A 25,470-nucleotide genomic window follows, 5' to 3' on the forward strand; every position below is an offset into this window, starting at 1 on the left:
TATAATATCAAGAAGCACCATATATAATTTTTAATAAAAATATTTATTGCGTTTAATAAAAAAAATTACTGTAATTATATTGTTGAAATTTATGTTATAATGAGTAAAAAGTACATAATTGTGAATTGGGACATTGTTTTGAACTTATTCTACAAAAATGTAATTTTGCAAAACAGAAATATTTTATATGGATGAATTAATTTGTACAAATATGTAATGTGAAAAAGTTATGTACCTTAATATGCTTCACATAGAAAAGAATAATTAAAATCGCGCTTTGATAGGATGCCGTAGGATGATAATCATTTTCATTTAATTCTGCCATAGCAATTAATTTAAAAAATGTACTTTATTAAAAAAAAATTAGTAGAGAAAAAATAAAGTAACATTTTGAAGTAGCGACAATGGAAAATTAAATTATTAAGCTAACAAGAAACAACTGACAATGAGTTAAAAATTCAATAAATATTATTTTAGCATAAATTTCTATTTATATTCTTCTGGATGCGATTATACCTCATGTACTAGAAAGCAATCAAAGAAATTATTCTTATTCCGGCTAAAATAAAATTTAATCTATCAAACAAAAATACACATTTACAGATATATAGATGAGCACTAATTACATTGATTTGAAATGCTATCATATGATTTTCGTTGCAATTAATAATAACACAATGATACCAACAAATTTATTTTTAATTGTTTCCTGTTACAAGATACATTTATTAAATACTCATTCTCAGATTTACATGATCTGTCCGCAGAAAATGTGTTTATGTCTATACATATATATCCGAAATTGTGTTCGCTTTACTGAAGAGTTATCCGTTAGGACAAAATAAGCAGAAATTTACTCAAACAAATCTTCTGTGGCCAACACAATGGAGGCCGCACCGGGCAGAGTGACGGAGGCCATATTGATGCGCGATCCTGGAAGCAGTTTGGAGTGCACACTAGGTGCATAGACTCTCAACTGCTGTGGAATATTCAACCAGGTCCCAACGTCGACGGTGGCAACCTTGATATCGACGAAGTTCACTAGGACCACCACGATGGATTCTTTATCGTCGTTTATTTTGTATCGTCGTACCACCCCTAGAACATTCTCAGTGCCAGTACAATCAGCACAGTACAACGCAGTCTCCAGAGATCCTTGCTCGATGACAGGCTTCTTCTTCAGTTGCGCCATACGTTTGAACATTCTATAATGAGAGACAAATTCGGCCTTTTGCGCTGCCAGATTCAAGACCTTGTAATTGCTGTTCACCGGAAGCCACGTTGTTTTGTTAGTAGAGAAGCCGGCGCTAGTGCTATCGTCCCATTGGAAAGGCGTTCTTTCCGGATCTCGCGATTTCAGAGGATATCTAAAAACGCAATGACATTGAGATTAATTGATAAAAACATACGTTTTGAATATATTTATAGAAACCTATATATTAAATGTAATATACACTTCTTTCTGCAGATTTACTATGATTTGTTAACAAAATCTAAAAGATAGCATGATTAATTGTGCATATAATTATAATTTGATTTAATTATTTTTTGTCTGACTGAAAATAGACGATCAGGTTATAAATATATCTATTGTAAGTATAATAAAAGCATCGACAATTTTATAATAGTTTTTGATGTGTACAGTTGATTGATTTGCATTAGTCAAATTAATTATTAATAAACGAAGTCACACAACTCTCGTAACAATAACTTAAATACGTTTATACAAATTGACAAATAATTTTTGTGATAATATTTTTTATATAATTAATTAATACTTCTATACTATTATATTCCAGATAATATTATAAAACGTAGGAATCACAAATGAAAAGATATATTTATAGATTTGAATTGAAATCTACTATGTACATTACATAACGATCGAATTCTATTCGAATTCATCGTTTGTGACAATACCTCTCGCGTCCAGCGTTGCATCCGGCAGGATCTTTGGTTTCTTCATACGTGAAATTCCTGTCGACCATGCCGATCTCGTCGCCATTGTAAACTACGCTAACGCCAGGCAAAACGATCGCCAGCATGGAAAGTTGATCGGCCCGTTTCTCGCCAAATCTGGAAGCCGCGCGATGATTGTCGTGATTGCCCACTACCCAGTTCGCAACGTACTGTGGACCGTTAGGTATATTGTCCATCCAACGATCAATATAGCGTTTGAAATCGGCCGCGCTGGACACGTTCTTTAGATCACCCATAAACATGAAGTTAAACGGCACCGTCGAGCCTGATTTATAATACAACATAGTAAGATCGAAGTCCGTATAAGCCTCGGTCAAAATCATTTTCGTGTCAGAGTTCTTGTTATGATTGTCCATCAACTGTCTCCAAGTCTTGAGAACTTCATAAGTTTCATTAAGATTTTTCGTGTAAATGTGGTTCAAGATGTCGTAGTCGTCCTCTGGTAAACCGGGTATGTTACTTGGCGGCTCGTCCAATAATCGGGCATCTTCGTACATGTGGTTGATAGCGTCAATGCGGAAGCCTTCCACACCCCGATTCATCCAGAAAGTCAACACTTTCTTCATTTCTTCTTGCACCGCAGGGCTACGATAATTGAGATCCGGCTGTCCAACAGCAAACTGATGGAAATAATACTGCTTTCGAGTCGCATTCCATTGCCAGGCAGAGCCACCGAAAACGCTCATCCAGTTGTTCGGTGGTACTCTAGTGCCATTTAATATTTTTCCGTCATGCCAGATATAGTACTCATCATAGGGTTTGATCCGATCGACACTCTTAAAGAACCAATCGCTCTCATTAGAGCTGTGATTCGGTACGAAATCAAGAATTACTTTCAACCCGAGAGACTTTGCCTTCGCCACGAGTTCGTCAAAGTCTTTTAGGGTGCCGTATTCTTCATTGATATCAGTAAAATTAGATATGTCGTAGCCAAAATCGTACTGCGGGCTCTTAAAAATTGGTGACATCCACAGCGCATCGGCGCCAATGTCCGCGATGTGTTCCAATTTGCTTGTGATACCTTTCAAATCGCCAATGCCATCTCCATCGCTGTCCTTGAAGCTTCTCGGATAGATTTGGTATATCAGACTGTTCTTATACCAATCCTTACCCGCTTTTTGGGTCGGATTATTCGAGCCGACCAAAGCGATCAACGCCGCGATGAGAACGCACGAGCGAAACATAATTGACTGTGATTCGACTTTGATTGCCTTCTCCAACTGCTTTTATACCAAGCGATAAACTTTTGAAAAATTTAAAAATATACTATATTACATTATCGATTGATAAGCTCGTAGTTACGTCCGGCCGCATCTAGAAATTATCAATTGATAACGATACCTTGCATTCTTCGCAATGACGTCCATATCAAGAGATATCAAATGGTTTTATGCACCGTTTTCATCGTATTCTTACTTTTATCTCAAAATGCAATAATTATCTATAATATATAAGTAAACCTATGAAGATAAGTTGATAAAAATATTTGCTGAAATAATCGTTGCTTGAACTTAGTTGCAAGCACAATCGATACTATAATTCTATAAAACATTTAACGTCCGCCGCACGTTTCGCGATGTATCGTTGATTACGCTATTTCGCGTTACAAATTTCGAGATAATAATGTGTGCACCACATATTTTATCATAAAGATTCCCAACAGGGGAGCTCTCTGACACACGTCTTGGCCACTCGGCGCATCGACGCGCACTACGAGAATCGATTTTGTTACACTATACTTAAGAAATTCGCGGAATTGCACGACCCTCGCGCTATTATAACTTGCTCTTACTTAGACAGGAAGAGATTTGCGGTTTTTTTCCGCGAAAAGCGCCGACCTCTCGCTTATCGCCGCGCGTAGACGTCTTTCAGCCGGCTGATAAGATTTTTCGATCCGCGGCCGCTTGAAAAATGGCAAACATTCAAACCCGCACCATCTCGCGTGCGCGAGGCGTTTATGCGTGTTGGCCTCGTAACTGCTATCGCAACCTATGTCTAATTATATATGTGGTTCCCCCACCCGTGTTTCTTACTTTCTTATACGGCATCGTCGCGAGGGTCAATTTAATCTTTGCGCGAGCGTCGAGCTTTCCATCAGAAATAAATTTGCTATTACCGCGAAATAACGTTGACATCGTTGCAGGATTCCTTCGTTTTTTTTTCTCTAAGTTGAAGGCCGGCATTTTTGATCGTTCCACACGCGCGTCGAGTATTCCAGGTACGGTACGAAAAATTTGCTTCTATCTCTAAAATTCAATGGCGATACTCTTTGAAATAAACTTCCTCTTATAATATGATAAAGTGCCATCGTTCAACATTCTCCGGGGGAAACTATAAAGAACGCGGTGAAAGTCCCGATACAATAGGGAAGAGAACAATTCTCTGCGAAAAAAAAGTGAATCGAGGTTGCCAAGTAATTTATCGTACATCAAATGCGAAAATGATATTATTATCTACGACGGGCTTACAATGCCTCATTGCTTTTCCGTATTTTTATTCGATACTTGATAGATAGTGAATAAATCAAGTAGAGGAAGCAATACGTGAGGTGGTGTCAAGTGTACATTAATAAAAAGATTTACGTTCTTTATGCGGAGTCTAGCACTATCATGCAATCTGAAATAGTCTTACGATCCAACTTGCATAATAATTCCTGCTATGAATATATACCGTTTTACACGTCTCTTTATAAAATCGTTTGATAAATGGAAAAAGTCTTGATAGAAACAGCCTTCTACATCCGTATTCCCTTTTGCTCTCTCGACAGTGTCGGGTACTTTGAAACACTCACTCCTAGAAAGGCGGCTTGCGCTCTTTGCGACTCTTTGATACATTTTGTCACAACATTCGCGTTTGACATAAAGCACGTGTTAGATCTCTCAATGAAAGAAGCGGATACATCTTTCTCATGTAATATAAACATAATTTTATTTATTGGTATATCAATGAAAGAAAAGATGAAAAAATTGCTGCATACACAAAAGATTAATAAATTAATGAGAATGCGATGAATGAAAGTATAAGTTTTTCAAAAATCACTGGTTATAAATCCGAGTGCTACATAGCAAAAAAGAAGTATTAAATCAAGACTTATATTCTTGTATATAAGCAAGAATCTATAATGAAAGGAGACATAAATTGTGTAAATAATGAAAACTTGTTTGACTGAAGATATTTTTCTATATGTAGATTAATCAAGAAAAAAAGTTGAAATAAAAAGTTAAAATTCTTATAAGAAGATTATAGATTCTTGCTTATATACAAGAATATAAGTCTTGATTTAACACGTCTTTTTTTCTGTGAGATTTTACACGATTGTGTTTACATACATATATAGGCTGCATCTTTAAAAATTACATTAAATTATACGAAATTGGATAAGTTTAACCAGATAAGAATGTTAAACCAACTAGTGGGAACGCGGGAAATCGTGCGAGTTATGCAGAGGGGAATAAGTAATAAAGTGACAACGTGTAAATTGGTCGCGGATTAAAAGTACAGACTCTAAAGAACATAACTGGCAAAAACGTTGCGTTTTACGGAATAATTTACGGTTACGAATGCAGCGATGTGGCCGGAAAATATTACCGTCAGCAAGAATTCTCATACGGCTACCGCGGCCGTGAAGTTTTGTCTCCGGGTGTTATTTATACGGGTAATTTTCTTCATGGCTTACGGCCAACTTAATTCATTCATTATCCGAGCGGACGATAAAGACAATTTCGTTGAGATGATACATCATTCTTATTAGCGGCGCTATTCCCTTTGTTGACTTTCGTTGGCTCTCAAGTTTATCAAAATTCCGGATTTGTCTCACGACATTATTTATCAACCTTTCCGCTAGCATATTTAGCATGCCCCAGGGAAATGTGTTTTGGCTTACAGACTTACCTATACATATAAACATTTTATTTTCACTTGATTAAGCTTATCACACGTGAGTATCTTTACAGTGAAATGTATTTAGTAATTTTTTACTAACATTACAACAAAAAATATAGAATACAGTAATGTATTTTACAACCTGATCTTACGATCTTGTTTGCTGACAAAATTTATTTAATTTTCTTTTTTTTTACGCAAATATTTTTTATTGTAATAAATTTATGGAAGTAAAAATACGCATAAATATCATTAGAAAAATGTCAAAATTTAAAATATTTTAAATTTATAAATAAATTTAATAAAAGGAGTAATGCATACTTTTATTCTATACTAAAATCTCATGAAGAGACAACCGACGCATTAGACAGAATGATTTAATAACTGAATGAAGAAATAATAAACGGGAAAGAATTCCACGGTTGAAATTACGGCACGCGTCAAATACGAGATATGATGAAAGGAAATCAGAACACGATCGTTTTCCGATCTCAAAAATGATACCTCTTCACAATCGCATCGTTTCGTGACGAAAACCAATTTCCGCCGCGTCCGTGCTCCCATCACTTAATTTCTTAATTAAAGCGAGTTCGCGTTACGCGAGTTTTATTTGCAGCGTAATTTTCCGACCAGCGCGATGAGGCGGTATTTAAGTCAATTCTCGCTGTGAGGAAGCTTTTCACGATGTGCGATCGTTTTGAAGGACCGACGCGACGTAGGCGGGAACTGACTTGGCCAGTGCAACGAGGCCACCTTATGTCAGCCACCCTCGGTGTGATGGGGTAGTCAAACAACCCCCTCGCAGTTTACAGCCGTAATTAACTTCCCAGGTTATTAGCCCTCGTTCGTGGCGGGCTGCTCTCTCTCTCTCTCTCTCTCTCTCTCTCTCTCTCTCTCTCTCTTTCTCTCTCTCTCTTTCTCTTCTTTTTCACTCTCTCTTTCTCTCTCTCTTTCCAGTAGTCAGTCTCGACAGCCTTTCTCGCAACTCGCTGAATCCAATGGGCTCCGTCCGGCTGTGTCGGCAAGTTTATCACGATAAACTTCTGCGAAGAAATGTTTTTAGGAGTTGCTGAAAGTCCGAGATGCAAGGCTGAAGCCATCGTATAATCATTCGGCGTCGCATGGTAGAAAAAGGGGAGAAACTACATCCGTGGATAACGAATGACTCTCGAAACTTCCTGGATTAGTCAAGATGTGTGTAATCACTCGAAGAAATGAAATCGTCAAATTAGCAGATTTTTTTGGAAATTAAAATTGACATGTGTCACCTAATTTAATTTTTAAATTTTATTGAAAGTTTTTCTCGATCTATCTAAAACCGTGGTATCTTGTTTCCGTTGTGGCGAGAACAGACGGCATCTGTTGCATTTGCAGGCGATCGTCGACAGATAGCTCGTTTTTCTAAAATTCATGATATTCCTTGCATTTGCGGCGTGAACTTTCGTATCTAGATTTCGCTGAAGAATACTCCGTCGTCTAACTTTGGATAAGCCTGAACTGAAACTATGCGGACATTTTAGTATAATTTAAGAGTTTTCTCGCGTCACTTTCCACATCATTTACTTCCCAAACGAAGAAAATAAGTTTGAAAATAATTTGGTTATTTTCTAGGTAAATAACCAAATTCTGCATTGATTGATTAGCGCCTATTTTATTGCGTCTCGCAAACTATAGCGCAAATTATTTAAAATTTCGGCAGCGTACAGTATTCATCGATGTAATAAGTGTTACGGTTACATTATTTAATTAAACAAATGCAAGGCCTTTGAGTGGTAACGAGAGCGTAGTGAACAACAAAGGTAACATCATTACCTTTGTATGAGTTGCGAATTGTAATTTCATACTAATTTATCAATAAATAAAACAATATTCCTGAAATTACAAAATACATTTTTACTTAATACACAATAGTATATATTATTATCATTTATTTTCAAAGTTGCGGCAATGCAATTACAAAATTTGTCATATATTGAAATTTATTAATACTCTTTTGCAATCACAATACATGAACAGCGTTTAATATAAACAAGCAAATGCAATCTGTTTATAACAATAATATTTAAAGGTTTTAGCCTATTCGCATACTATGCGCGCAATAACATAACGTATTATCTTGTCCAATTATTATTTATTTGAAAATTATTACTATTTTTGTATCTGCCCAGACTTTAAAAGAGATAATATACCACCTTTTTTAGATTTTTTTTATTACTATTTGTGGAACTTCAAACAGAAAGAGAAAAATTGAAAAAGAAAGAATAACTAAAAAAAATGGGAATTTTATTTCGCAATATAATCATATCGATATTACGACAGAGATAACATCGAACGCAAAGGGTTAAAACAGCTACAGAGAGTTGAAAAGGGATATTTCTGATTTCCGCTCGTATCCGCTATAAAGCTAACGTAACTTTGTGACCAACTCTCTCGCTACATTCTATGTATATACATATATATATATATACATAATATGTGTGTATGTGTATAGAATGTAGAGCTATATATATAGCTCTTTAAAACTTTGCGCCAGCCGGACGATATCTCGTAGAAGCACATTCGTGGACGTAATTCAAAGCCGCGGATCAAGTTTGCAAGAGATCTTTCACTCGTTTGTGCCTTCCCTTCTTTTTTTTCTTAATAATTATACGCCTCGCCGACGAAGACCGGTCGTCGCCTCTTTCCGGCCATGAAACTCGGGACGGTTCCTTCTCAGTCGACGTCACCAACTCCTTTCGAAAACTTTGCCGAGTCCCGATGTAAACGACTCTGAGGCACTGTCTCAGCACCTCATTACACGACTAGCGCACGCAGCCGTCCCACGTAGTCTTATAAAGGGAAAAACCGGAAACTCTCGCGAGAAAGAAACGAGACGGTATTAGACCGCGAAGAGGGCTTTGAGTCTCACCATGTAGAAACACTGGCGAACGGACGGAAAATGATTTTGCGGAATTAAGTAGTTCGGTGTCAAATTGTAATTTTAACAATGACACAGCAAAATTAAAAAAGGAAAGGAAGGACTGCACGATATTTTTGAGTATAGAGAGAAAAATTCTGTTTTCGAAAGTTACAGTAATTCTATAGCCAATTATAAGCAACTGAGCGGAATGTTATGGAAGTAATCACAAAGTTATGACACAATTATTTTTTAAATCTTCAAATAGTTCTTTTAACTCACGTTGAATTGAGATTTTCACATTTATTTTTTTTTTACGCGAAAAGATCTATATTTTGTTAAACTACAGATATTTTTGTACACTTCTACATCAGAGATTAATAAGTTTACTTCGTAACTGCGAATGCTTAATCATTACTCGATCGTAAATGAGTATAGAAAGTATTTGATATGATTCTGATGTAAAATTTCGGCCAGATTAAAGTCGGGAATTGGATTCCGCCGGCACGCTTTATCAAATGATCCGATTAATTTATAAGAGAAATTTCGTCAAAAACGCAAGCGCTCTGCGAAATGTAAGTTATCGATCCAGTCAGAACGCGATACTTTGACCCTCATCAGCGGTACGCGCTTTAGCTTTTCGCGTGCTTTGTGGTCTTGGTGATGACGACCAGGGTGACGACAGTGAATTTTGTGCAAGGAGGTCCATTTCGCGGCAGGATTTCTCGTGTCCGATAAGGACGAATAGGAATAACCGATAGCATCCCATATATATACGCACTCCCGGAATAAATCGGCGTGCGGTGAATGGCCGCGGTATTTATCCCCTACAGCAGGGAAAGGCGCTTTTCATCCGCTGATCCGACGATCGCGCGAAGAAGTCTCAAGCTCGTGCGGGACTTCTCCTGCGAGCTAGCTTCCCCATGAATCGAGTCACCGTCGAGGGACGCCATCGACGAAGAATCGCGCTTTAAGCCGCGCGCGATCCCCTTTTGTGTCGCCGCGCTTGGTTGGCCCGGAAGAGGAACGACGCGATGCCGGAAGGAAGGAAGGAACGTAAGGGTGAGGACGCGCTGATATTTATGAGCCGCCGGCGAAAAATGTTTCACGGATCCCGGGGGATTGGCGCGGTGGCCTTTTCACACCGACGACGATGCCGCGTTGCGTCGCGTCGTGTCGCGGGATCGCTTATCCTTCCGCGGCGAACGAGAACGCGCGGAAAAAAGAATACGCCGTCAGCGACCGCGTCTGAATCGACCGGTCGACGCACACCGGGAGGTACGAAATGTTATTACATCAATCCGAGCATTTCATTACGCGACGCGTTCACGTTCGCGTTCGCCGTCGAGGATCGGTCGGAACGCATAAACTGCTCTCGACGGGGGCATTCCCTGCGATATTCCGCGCGATATGCAGCTGTATCAACGATAAAATACAGGTCGAACGCGCGCGGAAAGCTAAAAGAAAAATATTTCTCTTACATTACCGTTGGTTTTTTAAGGCGACGTGCGCGGTAGTAAAGGCAGCTCTGTATCGATACAATTGAAATTTTATCATTTTCAGAGAGTTTCGCCATATCTACAATGCGTATTTATTATCGTGGATACGAGACGAGTCGCGGATCTTATTGCGATCTTATCGCGATTTATATTACAACTGGCAAATTTATACATTTTCTTCTTTTCTCTCCTGTTTGTATCAACTGAGTGCGGTGTACTTCGTGCTCGCGCTCATCGATAAGCTGCTGTTTAGAATTTACCGCGTGACAGATAACTGTTTTATTAAAGAAACGGGCGTGTTTGGTTCGCGCGGGTCTTTAATTATCCAAGGTGCATAATGTTAAAATACCGTGGTCGGAGCATATCCATGAATGGTATCTGTTTCAGAGATAATCATGTCTCACGTCGCGTGGGTTTTCGCCTCGGACTGTGCCCGCCGGTTCTCGGCAACATGTCCCACAAGCGTGAGCAATTAAAATAATTAGGAGGAATAATCTCGCGCGAGTGAAATAGCGTGCCGGTACTCGAGCTCAAGAACGAGCGCGGGACGAGCGAACGAGCGAGCGAGCGAGCCTGGACGGCCATAATTAAAACGCATGGCAGTGGTAATACACACCACCACTCTAATCCCGCACTGGCATATACTTACTCCGTGCACGCACTTTTAGAATGCGGGGAACTCGCGTGAATGACGGCTCTCAAGCACTATTAATCCCCTTTTTGTTCAATCGGGGCGAGCTTCCTTAACCCTTAATACGCGCGATTTTTAATTAAAAAGTTATGCCTGGATAAATGTTCGGTGACATTACCGCGGCATATGATGAAACCGAGAACATCTCACAGCCTCGTGAACTGATAATTTCAATTTCTAGTCTAGAAACACGACAACGAGCAGATTCCGGTCGCAATCGAGCGACCTTTGTGTTCATCTTCCAGGGGCTCGATTCTCGAAAAATATCGCATACCTACGATATGTCATGAATATCACACTTTGCAACCAATAGCATACTTGCAAAGTGTTATTTTCTATAGAGTGATATTCATAAAATATCGTATGCGATATTTTTCGAGAATAAGGGCCCAGAGCCGCGGGTAGCTTATATTAATTCATTATTATAGATTCACTTCAGCTTGGTGCCTCAATAAAATCGCGAGTCCGTAATCCCGTGATAAACACATTCGCACCGTGATCTCGTAACGCTCTGACGTAACGCAGAAAAGGAAAACGACGGTGGGGATCCGAACGACGCATGAATAATCATCGTTCGTCGATGCGGAAAAATAATTCGTCGGTCGCGAGAGCGAGACGAATGATAAATTGAATTCGGCGTCGAGCGCATTCACGGTCGCTCGCTCGCCCGTGGCCCGATTGACCGTCTCACGTATCGCGCGAGGGAGGAGAGCTCCGTAACGCCGGGAACCAGAGATATACGACACTTTAAATATACGGCGGTCCGCGCAGCGCTGCTAATCGTAACGAGCGTTGTGCACTGTGCAAATTGGAGGATCCTTAATGGGTGGCGCAATTAGCGATACCGATGGCATGTGACGCACGCACGCACGTACGTATATACGTATGCACGTACGCACGCGTCGCCGCCGCTGCGCCGTTCCGCTAGAGGTTTCGGGTTACTATTTCGCCGATAGCTCCGATGTACTACCGGCTGTACGTGTCGTGGTGCATCGGACGTACCGAGGCGAAAAAACCCAATGATCGATGTATCGAAAATGTTTGCTCGTAACAGAGAGAGGCGGGCACACCCGCCTCTGCTCGGCCAAACGGTCGGAACGAATCGATACGCTTAATGTGCTGACAATAACTTCGCTCAATCTGTGTCATCGATCGATGCCTGCCGGTCGGCTCGCGTGGTTGCACCGATAATTACGCGGATGCGATTCAAATAACCGAGATGATTGGCGCGAGGAAGGATATGTGCAAGTGCGCCTCGTTACTTGCGCATCGGCCGCGTTTGCGAAGTATCGATGTCGGGGAATCGGGGAAACGAACAGAGACGTATATGAACGGATCGTTACGCCGATCTCGCGTTTAATTCAGCAGAATTTTTACGAGTGACTCGAATAAAAAACGAATCTCTTCAAACGTCACGGGATGATCTCGTTGTAATTTATGATTACTGAAAAAATATTTTGTTTTAATCAATATTTTGCTATTCCAAAAGTTCATTAGATAAGTTACTTGATTATTCTTGACGTTATGTTATTAACATTGTTGGAATGTTATTAAAATAATTGCTACTATTTACTGCTTGATTTACTGTTATTAAAATAAAAAATGTTATTGTACTAAAGAGTTTAGAATTATAATCAGAGAGAGAGATATGGGGTAATTATTATTTTTCCACGAAAAATTAAATCGAAATTAGGAAAGCTAATTCACAGATTAGCTTTAATTGAAAATGTGGATACACGTGGCCGTAAATGTTATTTTGTTATCAGGCAGCGTTTATCGGTAGCAACACCTGTTAATTATCTAAATCGAATAATTCCTATGTATTGGCACAGCTATTTAATGCTGGATATTAAGTTACTTTATTAAGCATTTATTGATATTACCACATTTATTCGCTGAAACTAAACAATCACAGTTTAATCGAAATCTCGCTGACAAGCTTATGAAAATAAAAATTTCGTTTAGTTTGAGTAATTAAACCGCGAAAATAGGGTTAATCTATAATTAATATCGTGTATAATTTATTATTTTATCAATATAAACAGAACAAATTGAGTTTAAATTTATACAAAGAAATATTTTTTTATATTTCATAGACGTTATTTAAATGTTGTATAGTAATTGGTTATACATATTACAGAAGGTATAATAGACAGGATAATGTTTGTTGTTTTCACTTAAATTGTAGAATTTTTTAAATTTGGTTTTTTTTTCTCAGTTTTACCTTCTCTAATTTGCACCTATATAAATGTATATTCTCCCCGAATATCTGCATCTTTCTTAACACTGATTTATTTAAAAAGAACAACCATTTATTTCCAGAAAAGTTTTCTCATTTTTGTAATGGATACGTTGTAGGGTCTTGTTCATAAAAGAATGTACTTTATTAATAAAATCCACAGTGGCGAAAGACACAACCGCGTCTTGATTTCACCACTTTAGTTATCAATACTATGTTATATAAACAACGTGGGCACAACGCTAACTATGTACTCACTTGCTACCGAATGGTTCACATTCCATTAATACGCAAGCATTCAGGTGGTTCCAGTACATATACATTATTGCAGAAGCACGTCGGTTCACAGGCACAAAGCATATAGGTACGACGCGGTATTGTCAGACACGCATAAACATGTTGTCGAATTATTGCTTAATTAGTCCCTTAACCCCTTAAGAGAAGATTAATACTCTACTTTTCGGGTACAAATTAGTAAATACAAACAAAGAATTATATGAAGGAGAACAAAAGAAAATACAAATATAATAATAAGTTATAAAGTATTTTTTTTTATTAATTAATCTTCTATTAACGCAGAAGCGGAAATGACGAATATCATAAGTAGATATAACCTTTGATATTAAAAATGCAAACTTCCGACTTGCTGCTGCTGATGAAATATTTTAACATCGGGATAAACATGTCGTGACTGAAATTGATGGCATGTTAAGAAACTGATAACTGGGAGTCGTTGTAATTAACAACCGCGGTGACTTAACCGGATATTACCTCGAGGAAACGGCAAGAAGTTCTCCTAAGGGTTAATCTCTTTAAGATTGATTAGACGGAAAGAATTCTCTTCTGCCAGAGTAAGAATAAAACGATCGTGGGCATTAGGAGCTCATTCAACTTTTAAATTCAATTTATATTGAATTCTACTTATTAAACTTTGACATTGCGGGAAGAAATGAAGAAAGTGCATTCTTATTTCCGCGCGCAGTCGATTACAAATATATAATATTATATAGAATTACGTATTTGCAATCGTATGCGGAATAAATATGCATCATATCCCGCGAATAAAAAATAAATATGTTTCTGTAAATATATACGTAATCATAACAATTTTGTTTACATAAAACACGTGTAAAATTAAAATGCATATCACATATATTTGATTCGAAAATGCAGTGAATGTTTCAGATTAAACTTTATTTTGTTTATAAAATGTTTAATTACATAAGTAATAATATCTGCTACACAAGAAGTTGTAGCAGGTAAATCATGATAAAAACAAAATTTATTTTTTTATTCTATCTCACGTTAATTAACGCGTACTATAGCCGTGGCTTTTCGTCGAAAAGAAAATGTAATTTTAAATGGTTCTTATATAGCTGGTAAGATGCACGAGTTAAAATCTGATTACACTTCTTCTGCTTGATGAAACTTAAAGTGGTGGAGCTAAATTACTGCTTAGACGGTGCTTAAAGTATAGCCATAATCTGATCGACTGTCTCTTTACGCTGAGACTAGCATTTACTAACAGAGTGGCTTTAATTAGACTTTATGAGACATAATGCACTTTTTTACGTTTCGCGATTTCGAGATGAATAATGAAACATATATTTGTTCAATATTTTATTCAATAAATAAACAATGGATGAGTAGTAAAATATGAACAATATGACAATATAACGTATTATTTCTCTGTATATTTAATATCTGTCTATTTGTATATAATTTTTGTATATTTAATACTTTTAATTACTTGAAATTTGTACTATACTTTAACAGAAATAACATTAATATAATGACATTAAAATTTAAAAGTACAGGGTTTATAAATACAAAGCATGCGCATAATTCTCTTAGCTATTGATTTCATTTGAAAGTTGCACGTACAAAGTGGAGTATATTTTTATATTCTAATTAATTTCCTTTCTTATGTATAATCTAATACATATTCATCGTGCTTGAAATTTTCATTTTTACATTAAGGCATTGTATCAACTAACGCCCTAATTCTGTCGCGATACTTGAATATATTCGTAGGTACATGGTCGCGACGAAAAACGTTATGATGACACGAAAAGCACGAAACTCACAATGTCGTTGAAATCTGCATATTTGTAGCAGTAGGTTTATGAGAATGTCACGTAATCTTTAAACTGATCTTACCCATAAATAACTTCCGCGCGGCGTGCTTGTGGCGATACACATACGTGTACTTCTATTACAATTTTGTGAATGGCCTAGTTTTAATTCCAGAGGTTACGGAGCATTTTTTTTATTCAACTTTATTTTGCATATACCAATATGTAACTTACACAGTGCTCAACTTATAATCGACTATCTTTAAAATATTATTCAATAGACGACATGTAACGCGCTAAATTATAATTTAACTAATTTTAAATGTTACATGAAAATTTTATACATTGCACATATTCTAAAGTTTGTAAAACTTTTCTTACATTATTTAAACGATACGCAAGCTCGCCTAAGCGAAAACTGTGATAGTGCGCAAAGTTCAGTTATGCAAAGCCGTCGGACATTTTCCTTGGTGAAACGAATGTATCGTTATGGATGAAGTGTAGCGAACTGCAGTAAAGTGCAACGATGTTTGCCCGCGGAACCGGAAGTAACGCGCGAAAATGCGGCGACGATATGCAAATTGTAGCGATTTTGAATCTACCGAACAATCGCAGCGAACTCTAAGACTTTATGGTAAAATGCACGCAGGACAGCTTTAATGACTACAATATTTTAAACCTCTGCGCGACTTACGTAGGTATATTAGCGACGTTTTCGAATAAAGTTTCGTAGTTCTTATAAACTTTTTGCAATTTAAACTATAGTATGTTGAAGGACTAAAAAATATTATCTGCTTTCCATATAAAATATTTCGGTATGAAAAGTTTTATACACTTCTCTTGACGCAAGTATAAAATACCCCGCGTGCGGAAATACATTTTCGATAATTTTTGTAAATTACATTTAATATCGCGACGTGCTTTGAAGCAGACTCGTTTGACTACTAATGGAATAGCTGTACACCTTTTATTAATAACGCCGCAAATGGAAAGAACGCTTAAAAATAATGCGATTACGGTTACGGATAGAAGAAACGTATATGCGAAACAGTACTAAAGGACACAGTATGCACAAAGCGAGATAAAAACGCAGCCCGGTATGCGCGAACGTTTGCATTTCCCCGCTTGAACAAGGAATTGATAATACGGCGTAATCCCATTTTAGCGCATTATATGGAAAAAGAAAGGGTAGATGCGAAAATGCTGACATCCGTTTCGTTTCGTGTGTATCGTTTCCGCGCGGTACGATTTTGCTCGCACGCGGGATTACTCACGGCCGGCTGTATAAGCCCAAGTAATACCTAGAAATTGCATTATTTAAATGGCAGAATCATATGATTTACGCGCTCGCGCCGCGGCCACCAAATAATTTCCAATAAAAGCGCAGCGATCTCCGACGAAATGCGGGCAAAAATCTAATTTCGCTAATACCGCCAGCAGAATGTCTCGAATCCTTTTTGCGTTGTACGTTGACGACGAGAAGCCGAGAAATCTCTGTACGATTTTGCGCGCACGACAGATTGCTGTAAATAAAAACGTCCGTAAGGAAAACGTGAAAATGTCATAACGGTTTTTCTTTCTTTCGGTAAACCGCTTACGTAGCAGTACGAAAAGAATGAAACGTACTTTTATCCCTTCTTAAATCACCCTCCTACTGGTTTTTAAGAAATACTCCGTATGTGTATGTAGAGAACGAAGGTGTTCGAGAGAGCACAACGCGCACTCTATGCGTTAGACTTAACGTTTAAAACACATATTTTCCGTTTACGTGTGCGCTCGACGACCGCACTACCCACTACGCAATAGTCATTATTTTACCCGACCGCATCATTAATGCGCGGAGAGAAAACGCTGCGTGGCGCTCGCAATTAGCGAGACATTGATTGGCAAAAAGCATTACTTTCTTTAATGTTATTATTTAATATTGTGAAAAAAAGACAATTTTGAATTGCCTTTAACGTAACATAGGAATAACGTATATTCTGAAAAATAATACTGCGATATTCTCAAAAGAAGCACTTATGCGGGATAATGCCGCCAATAATTTCGGATTACGGTAGTTAAGGTGTTTACGGAGTTACTTTAGGTAGTTCGCCACTGGCCGTAATTCACGGACTCGCATGATTATACGTTGCTAAATCCTTGGTATTATCATTTTCGCAAGTTAGCTTATAGAAGTGATTTATATTTTATAATATACGATCTCCTTTTCCGACCAGTTTGGAAAACATTCCAGAAAAAATTCGCTTGTCGAATTTGTAATTTATTTGTGATTCATTTACTTAATTAACTCTATAATGCTTAATATGTGTTTCTTATGTCCGAATCTTTTTTACTTATGACAGAAATTATATAATCGGCAAGAGAATAATACTGATAATTAAATCATTAAGATTTAAAAAGTATGCATATATGAAACTTTCAAGTCGCATGGTGTTGTTGAAAATTAAGTTTTACCACTCCGCCAAGAAAATGGACCCCATAATAGAGATATAACTGTGTGCAAATGTAATTCACCAAGCGTGCGAAGCATACTCGCAAAACTTTATAAATACGACAGCAAGACGATTGGAATATTAACTAAACGATACACTATGAAACCGCTCGGTCCGCGACAACATCTCTTTGCGGGTTACCGTAAGTGTCATTGTGTACGACAACATCTGGCAGCTCGCTGGAGTTCAATTTCAGCGGATTCAAGTGACGAACGTGCCGAGTGTACAGCAGTAGATATACAGAAAGTTTTCAAGAGATGGCGAACAAAATTAAAAGAGTTTTCGCCCGTTGGACCAGTATGCGACAAAGCCTCGCTTTTCCACGATGGACACGATCGATGAGATAGTAACGCTGAAAAGGTTTGAACGACTCATCTCAGGCACCATTTTCTACGTCGTTTCATTTCAACGTTAATAACACTTCCGAAAGATTTCAAGTTGATTTTCCAACTTTCACGGAGATTTCGCGCAAATATTTAAGCCCCAGTGCGAAAATTTGAAACGCCCTGGGTTGTCATTTTGCTGATATTTTTATGACACTTTTTGCGAAATAATATTTTTGCAAATCACCATCCATCAAGTAAAAAAAAAAAAAACAAGTTCAGTCATGTCGGAGACAAAGCATATCGCGATTGTGTTGCAAAACAATATCGTGCGTGCCTTACAGTGCAATCTAAAGTGTCAGAATTTGGTGAATTGTTTTAGTGCTGGCATCAATACAATTCGTAATTAGTGGGAAACGAACATCAGCTTTAACGGGACTATTGTTCGTTCGCTAAAGCGACGTTGAGCTCTGTAACAATGGCGCATCGTGTATGTGTCGTGCGCAAAGTGCATACGTACAATAACTAAAAGAGGCACAATCAAACTACCAGCAGGTACAATACGTAAGTTACAGCGTTAAGATTGATTCGTCGATACCCGGCACATTGTGCACGATGTGATGTATGCTGAGAAATTACGACACACATCTTTCGTACGGAATCCACGATACCGCACTACCATTCGGATTGATCGCGTAATAGCTAGCAATTAAGTTCACCGTTAACTAAGCGGCTGCAATTTTTCGCTTTCCACTTAAATAATCGAATTACGCTCATCCAAGTCATTTTGTGTCAATTACGCCACTCCGCGGCATACTCCTCACAGACAAATTGTTTCAACGTGTGCAATTCCGATACGAATTTTTTCCTTAAACCTGCCTTAAATTTAAGAGTATCTTCTAATATTTGATTTTGAGAAAGGTATCCGCAAATACATTAAATATATTTAAAACAATATTACATACGTCTCTGATTATTACGCAGCTGATTTTATTTACGATTTACGATCACGAAAAAGTGAACATATTATTGTTCGAGATGTGTATTGCATATTTTCTTCAGATGAAATCTGAACAAGTCCCATCGGCTTTAATTAATTCATTTATAATTAACAGCTATAATAACAGCTGTTCCCTTCGGGATATGCAACTTTCGAGAGAGTCGCGTCGCGTCGTTAACACCGGAGCAGTGAGATAAGATTCAAATGTCGGAAGCGAGAAAGACGAGTATACTGGTCCACAGAATTCTGGATCTGGTAGAAACTGTCGGTTCTAAAACGGTAATAAACTCCTTTCTCTTCACCATCTATTGTTTTACAAACTTCAGCATTTGGCGACTGAAGGAGTGCAGTAGTAAGATAAAATAACACACTTTGAAAAGTGATATATAACACCGTAAACTGTTTAACTCTTAAGTTTGCAATATTGCCGACCATGTACTCTGACTCTAATACGAATAGAACCGTAAATTTTACGAGATTTTTTAACATGATAACCGCGACCATGAGCTTTCGCCCAAATATAGCGAATATGCAACACTTTTCCGCAGAAATGATCGAAGTAACGTTTTTTCTATAATATATTTTCTGAAACATTTTATAAAACAAGTATATAAATAGTAACTGGAGATATTGAAATGTTCCATTATCCAATGTGTATGATCGATTTTTCCCTAGAAACAATATTTCTATACGGAATTATTTGATATACCTTGCAACGGTGAAACCACAACGTTCAGTGTTTCTAATAATTAATATGGTAAATGAATTGAAATTTTATCTTTCGACACAAATATCATTTAATCAGACGCATAATAAAAATACAAACAATATTCTCTTTAAATAATAAAAATAGTCAGAGTAAATAATTAAAAACTTAAAAGCAAGCTTGCTTTTTTATAATTCTCTTTTAATTTTAATTTTAGTTTATATGAGAGATAAGCCTAATTTTCAGACAATATTAAATAATATCAATTTAAAAGAATTCAAAATCGAACTGTTATACATACAAATTTTTTTACATGATTTTTCTGTTTCTTTTTAAAATCCTAATAAAATTTGAAATTTATAAATCTTATTTTGAAATATATTCATTTCTATCTTTTTCGTCGAATGTATATTTTATGTTTAATTTTTAAAGATAATCTTCGAATAAATACAAAATATACATAGCAAAAAATGTTTGCATTTGAGAAATCCCCGTAATGTGGAAAAATATTCTATTCTAAAAATAACTCTTTTAATATGTCTGACAGAGAGTTTCAAGAACGTAATAACACGACATCAATGGTGCTCTAATCTTTCGTGAGTACATAACGCGTCCCTGTTGGCGCGGCGTCGTGAGCTCGCGCTTCTCCGCCTGAATTAATTAATTAATCGATCCGTGCCGCCGCCGGACCGCGTCCCGCCGGGGAAAGCGTTCTTCCCCACAATTTCCCCGACTTCGCCACTTTCTACCGTCGCGACTCGCGGCACGTATAAATCATAGAGCTCACGGTGCTCCCGTGGCTCGCATATAAATCAAAGCCTATGGCGCGACCACGGGTGCACTCTTTACCGTCGCGGGCGTCGGGTGCGTATCTCCGCGACGTCGTGCACGCCTAGCAAAATTTGCATTTTCCACGGAAACATATGGCATTGATAGCGGATTGTTAGTTTTACCGTCGCCGTCGCCGTCGCCGCCGCACCGCAGTTGTGCGAGCGGTTACGTCGAGCGATAACTTATTTCGTTCCTGTATCGGGGCTTACGTGACGAGAAGGCGAACAGCGTTCCAGACGTCGTAAAGCTGATGGATACCCTGGTACATCCTATCAACCAGTCCATCCGTAATTCGAACATCGGATGCAGTGGTACCGTGTTTCTAAACGGATCAATTTACTGAGTGCTCCCTCGTCTCTTCTCAAATAATTCACTAATAAACAGCACCAAATTTTAAATAGCAACCAATCCTCATTTTATTTTATATGACTGAAACTTAATTTTTAATTCTTCGTGTTCTAGAGAAGAGAGAGAGAGAGAGAGAGAGAGAGAGAGAGAGAATCTAGAAATTAAAGCTGATATTTTGCGATTGCTTTTACATGTATATGTGAGAAAATGTATGTATCGAAGTTCTCTAATATAAAGTTTTCACAGTTCATCAGTGATGTTGATATAGAACATAAATTCTTTAAGAACAAAGCCATAAATTCACGGACGGTCGCGTCGTTCTGTTTATTCGCTTGTTCACGCTTATTCGATCCGCGCCAGCTTTCACATATTTTCCCCGGCCGGTTTTATCGGCCAAGAAAGCTGCGCTGCGTACCAAATAAATAATAACGCGAAGTACGCCCCCGGTCCCCCAGGGGATTAACCAATCTGCTTCCCCGTTTGAAATTAGAAACCTCGACTGAGTTACGGCGCAGGGGAAAAAAGCCAATTCCGATATACGAATTTCCAATTCCCAAAGTGGTTAAAATACCGCCGAGTCTGCCTCTTATGTTCTTGTAATGTTTCTGACAGTCCCTGATAACAAGCGTGAAATATATGAGCGACGCAATAGTGTAGGATATATTCCGCGATTAATTATGGATCATCACCATTACACAATAGATTACCACGAGAATATAATGTCTAATTAATACAAATATGCGATCTCGGGATTTGTACGCTTATCGTCGAAGCCCGAGGCAGTAAAATTAAAATAAGATTCAGTCACATAAACGGTCAAGTTTACTTATTATTATTTAAAATAAGATCTTTTAAATATCAATGAAAGATATCTTTAAAAAATCATTCTTACTACTCCTTATTTTGTCTTTGATCATCACTCTAATAGTGATGTTGAAAAATTTATAAGAACGATAAATAGTTTTTTTAAAGTCCCTTAAAAATGAAATTATTTAAAACTTGGAAAATGGGTCACCTTTCTCTAAATCCGCTCCACATAAAGTCGATACGGTGAGTGTTGTTACCATAAATTTAACCAGAGCATTACTGTCGAAACGCTCTTACGCATTACCATGGATTTGCCACGATCAAGGGTAAAAACAAACGAATTAAAGCTAAACGCCGGGATTATCTTATTTAACCATTAGGAAAGCCGTCGGTTACCTAAATTACAGGTATTATACCGATGGAAATTAATACCGGTAACGTTCTCCATCGAACGCTTTCATGAGCAAGAAGCGTACATCGTTAACAAGGTTAATCGGTTATATATCCACGACCCTGTCTGAAATACAAGCCAATTCTATCCCTGATATATTATCGAGGTTTGCTAATATAAAACATTTATGGAGAGGATGATTTATGAGAGAAAAATATATATAACTTCAGACCTGATAATATATGCAATATAAATATGAGTTAATGTTGTAGTTACCCGATATTTGAGATATAATATTAAATGTAGATAATATGTACACATATATATATTTTTTTTATGAAATTGGTAATAAAACCATTTTGATGAACGAAGAACAGAAGAAAAACATCAAATTTTAATCTCCGCACATTTTTATTTAATCTCTATATATATAAAAATATTGCGAAATATTTGTACGTGTATAGAAAATACTTCGCAAATATTTTAATTGTGAGAAAAGATTTGCCAGATTTGAAAACTACGAGCTGAAAAATAAAGCCGAAGTATCGAGATAGAGAACCAACGTAGATTTTCACTTGGACGAGGCGTCAAGAGCACGCCAGCAAAGGGGAAAGTAATTAATCCCTGTCCTGCCATTTAACAGATACCTACATCGAAAGGGTCGCAACGAAAATGAAAATCCAGCCGCCTCGCTCCTGAACGGCGGCAAATTGAGTCGAAGTTTGATCATTTATTTTTTTCTCTTTCGTCCGTCCGCGCGCGCGGATTCGTTTGTTTGCGCAAGAGAAAGAGCACTTCGATCAATTCGAAACACTGCAGACCTCACTCGACTCGTGCTGCACGCGCCGGCAATATCGACAAGGAAAAAAGAAGGTCCGGTTCCAGTTGTCGCGAGAATTCGCCATTTCAGATTTAGGTTGCGATAAATGCAGACTGCTCCACCGTGTCGGTTGTTCTCCGCTGTCGGCGGTTATCACGACGGTAAACCATCCCGCATCAAGCCTGACGGAAATTCTTTCAGAAAAAAGCTTGCTCGAGCTCGAGAGTCTATGGTACTACGGACGGTACCGAGTGGCTGGCCTTTAACCCCAACTCGGAACAAGAGTCAGAAGAATCCAATGAACCGTGCATACAGCCACCGTCGTTTTAACATGCGCACGTCGTAAGACCCTGCCGCGAGAACCGCCCGATTTCTTCCGCGATAACGTGTTTTCATCGAGGTTCTATCATCCCGGACGGCGTAAAACGCTGTAGATTACCGCCTTTCTTCAGCGAATTTTCGAGCGACATTGTCTCATCTCATCTCAGCGCGCTGAGGAAGTAAGAGGACCACTCCAAATATCGCTCACGCACGAATATAATGGGAAACGCAATTTAATATAATTAATTCAATTTACAACACAGTAATACCATAAATTAGTAATCCGCCAATTTATTCATCATTAGATTAAATTAATTGAGCAATTAAATATTTTTGTAAAATATTATTACAGTAATGTTACAGACAAAATAATTATATCTCTGCCGCAAGAAAGAGCAGGATATATTCACCAGTGAAATCGCGTATAAATAATAAATCCCGTAACAAATAATACATCCAAACCAACTCCTTTTTCATTTAGGAGATAATTAATTCATTTAATAGATAATTAATTTCTGATTAACGCGAATCGGAGAATTTGAAGATTATAATGTGCAAATAATGCTTAATGCACTGAGTTAATGTATGAAATTTTCCACGGGCACAGTTAATAAATTTACACGAACGAGTAATTTAAAATCCCGTGTATGTAAATAATTTAAATTTATTTCATAATCTTCCTCAAAGTATCGCGTTACGATCGCGACAACCGCTACACTTGTGACGAAGTTTTCTCCAAGATAAAAACTACCGGTGTAGTTATCGTCGTCGTTCGAGCTCTTATAAAAAGTGCCTGCCCTTTTTTCGTTACTGAAGCGTGGTTATTACATCAGCATAAAACTTTCCAATTGGATTATAAAGTTTTCTGGGCAGCGTAATTTCTACACTAACGACGGAGCAGTGGAATTATCGAATCACTCCTGTGTATAAGCAAATGAATGAAAAAAAAAAAAAAAAGTAAAAGAAGTGATTCTTAACTTTAGACTTTCGCTCCTATTAAATTGTCAAGATAACGCTCATACCCGGCAATGAAAGTAGATCGTTTAGAAAATGCTGGTCGTATGGGAAAATTGCGTACAGCTGCGCTGAATGTCGATTTCTTCCTATAAAAATATTCGGAAATGGAAAGAGGTTCACAACACTAAGAAAGATTTTTCCGTGCGCGTATGTGTATATAAATATACGAATTTTTCGCATAGTTTTAATAAGAGGAATATTTATATCCAGGGAATGTCTAGCGTTGAACGCCAATGTCGGTGCGCAATGCGTAAAAAGAAAAATATTTGTAAATTCCCCATTTCACGAGAGAGCTCATTCTTTTGCTGGTCCTAAAGGAGGAACGTCACATAACGGACTTTTAGCACAGCCGTTCGCGGAAAGCCGGTCCTTTTTCCGCGCCAAAGTTGAATTTCCCCGACACAAAGGCAAAAGTTCCGAGATATCTCGACGGCACGTCGCGAACGGAGCTCTTGCGTTTGTTTCCACATTAACACGTCTTAACATAACGCCCCGAGCCATTCCGCGCGAATTTCTCGCCGTTTACACGTCGACGCCTTATTATCACTGCTACAACTTTATATCCGCGTTACGTGTTCGCGTTAGCGAGGGCGATCACACCCGTCGTCGTTTTATTCGCTCGCGGCTAACGTCGCCGATTAGCGAAGAAAATTATGTGCGTTCGGCGGCGCGGGCGAAACACTTGAAATTTATCGTCAAGCTGTGAAAGATGAAGACGAGAAAGATTCACGTCCGTTTTGGAACTTAAGGAGAGTGTCCTTTCATTCGTCTCCCTGCCGCATTGTAAAACAGCAGCGGAGTGTACATAATCCATCGAGATTGCGGCTCCGCCTCGGATTTACGGGAGAGGACCGGGTGCGCGTTTCTGCTTTTACAAGCAGATTGGATCGTCCACACCCGGGTTTTCGTGTCCGACCTCGACCGGAAACGCGAGATTCGCACCGAGCGACCAGATCTGCTTCCGTAAGCCAAATTTGCTTACCCAATGACGTTCATCTGACGATAAATACGGAAGTCACCCCGTAATGAGACCCCACCCGACCCTTCGGACTATTATATAGGTACGTGGCGCACGAGATGTTCTCAATTTAACTTCTGTCTGGCCCAACTTTCCTCGGCCAACGGACGCGTTTTCATTTCCTGCTCATG

General features: G+C 38.1%; 2 protein-coding genes across 6 annotated transcripts in view; one reads left to right on the forward strand and one right to left on the reverse strand.

Annotated features, from left to right (window-relative positions):
* Positions 1–25,470, forward strand: part of LOC112456860 (protein artichoke-like) — a 155,662-nt gene that overhangs the window by 111,269 nt on the left and 18,923 nt on the right. The window lies entirely within an intron of this gene.
* Positions 679–3,193, reverse strand: LOC112456861 (alpha-glucosidase-like). The gene is made up of 2 exons (XM_025019630.1): positions 1,921–3,193; positions 679–1,367 (listed from the first exon to the last, which is right to left on the reverse strand). Exons 1-2 carry the CDS (start codon positions 3,162–3,164, stop codon positions 854–856), a joined length of 1,758 nt encoding a protein of 585 aa, XP_024875398.1. The 5' UTR covers positions 3,165–3,193; the 3' UTR covers positions 679–853.

Source organism: Temnothorax curvispinosus, unplaced genomic scaffold (genome assembly GCF_003070985.1).
Source record: "Temnothorax curvispinosus isolate PA1 unplaced genomic scaffold, ASM307098v1 QBEX01007285.1, whole genome shotgun sequence".
NCBI classification, from domain to species: domain Eukaryota; kingdom Metazoa; phylum Arthropoda; class Insecta; order Hymenoptera; family Formicidae; genus Temnothorax; species Temnothorax curvispinosus.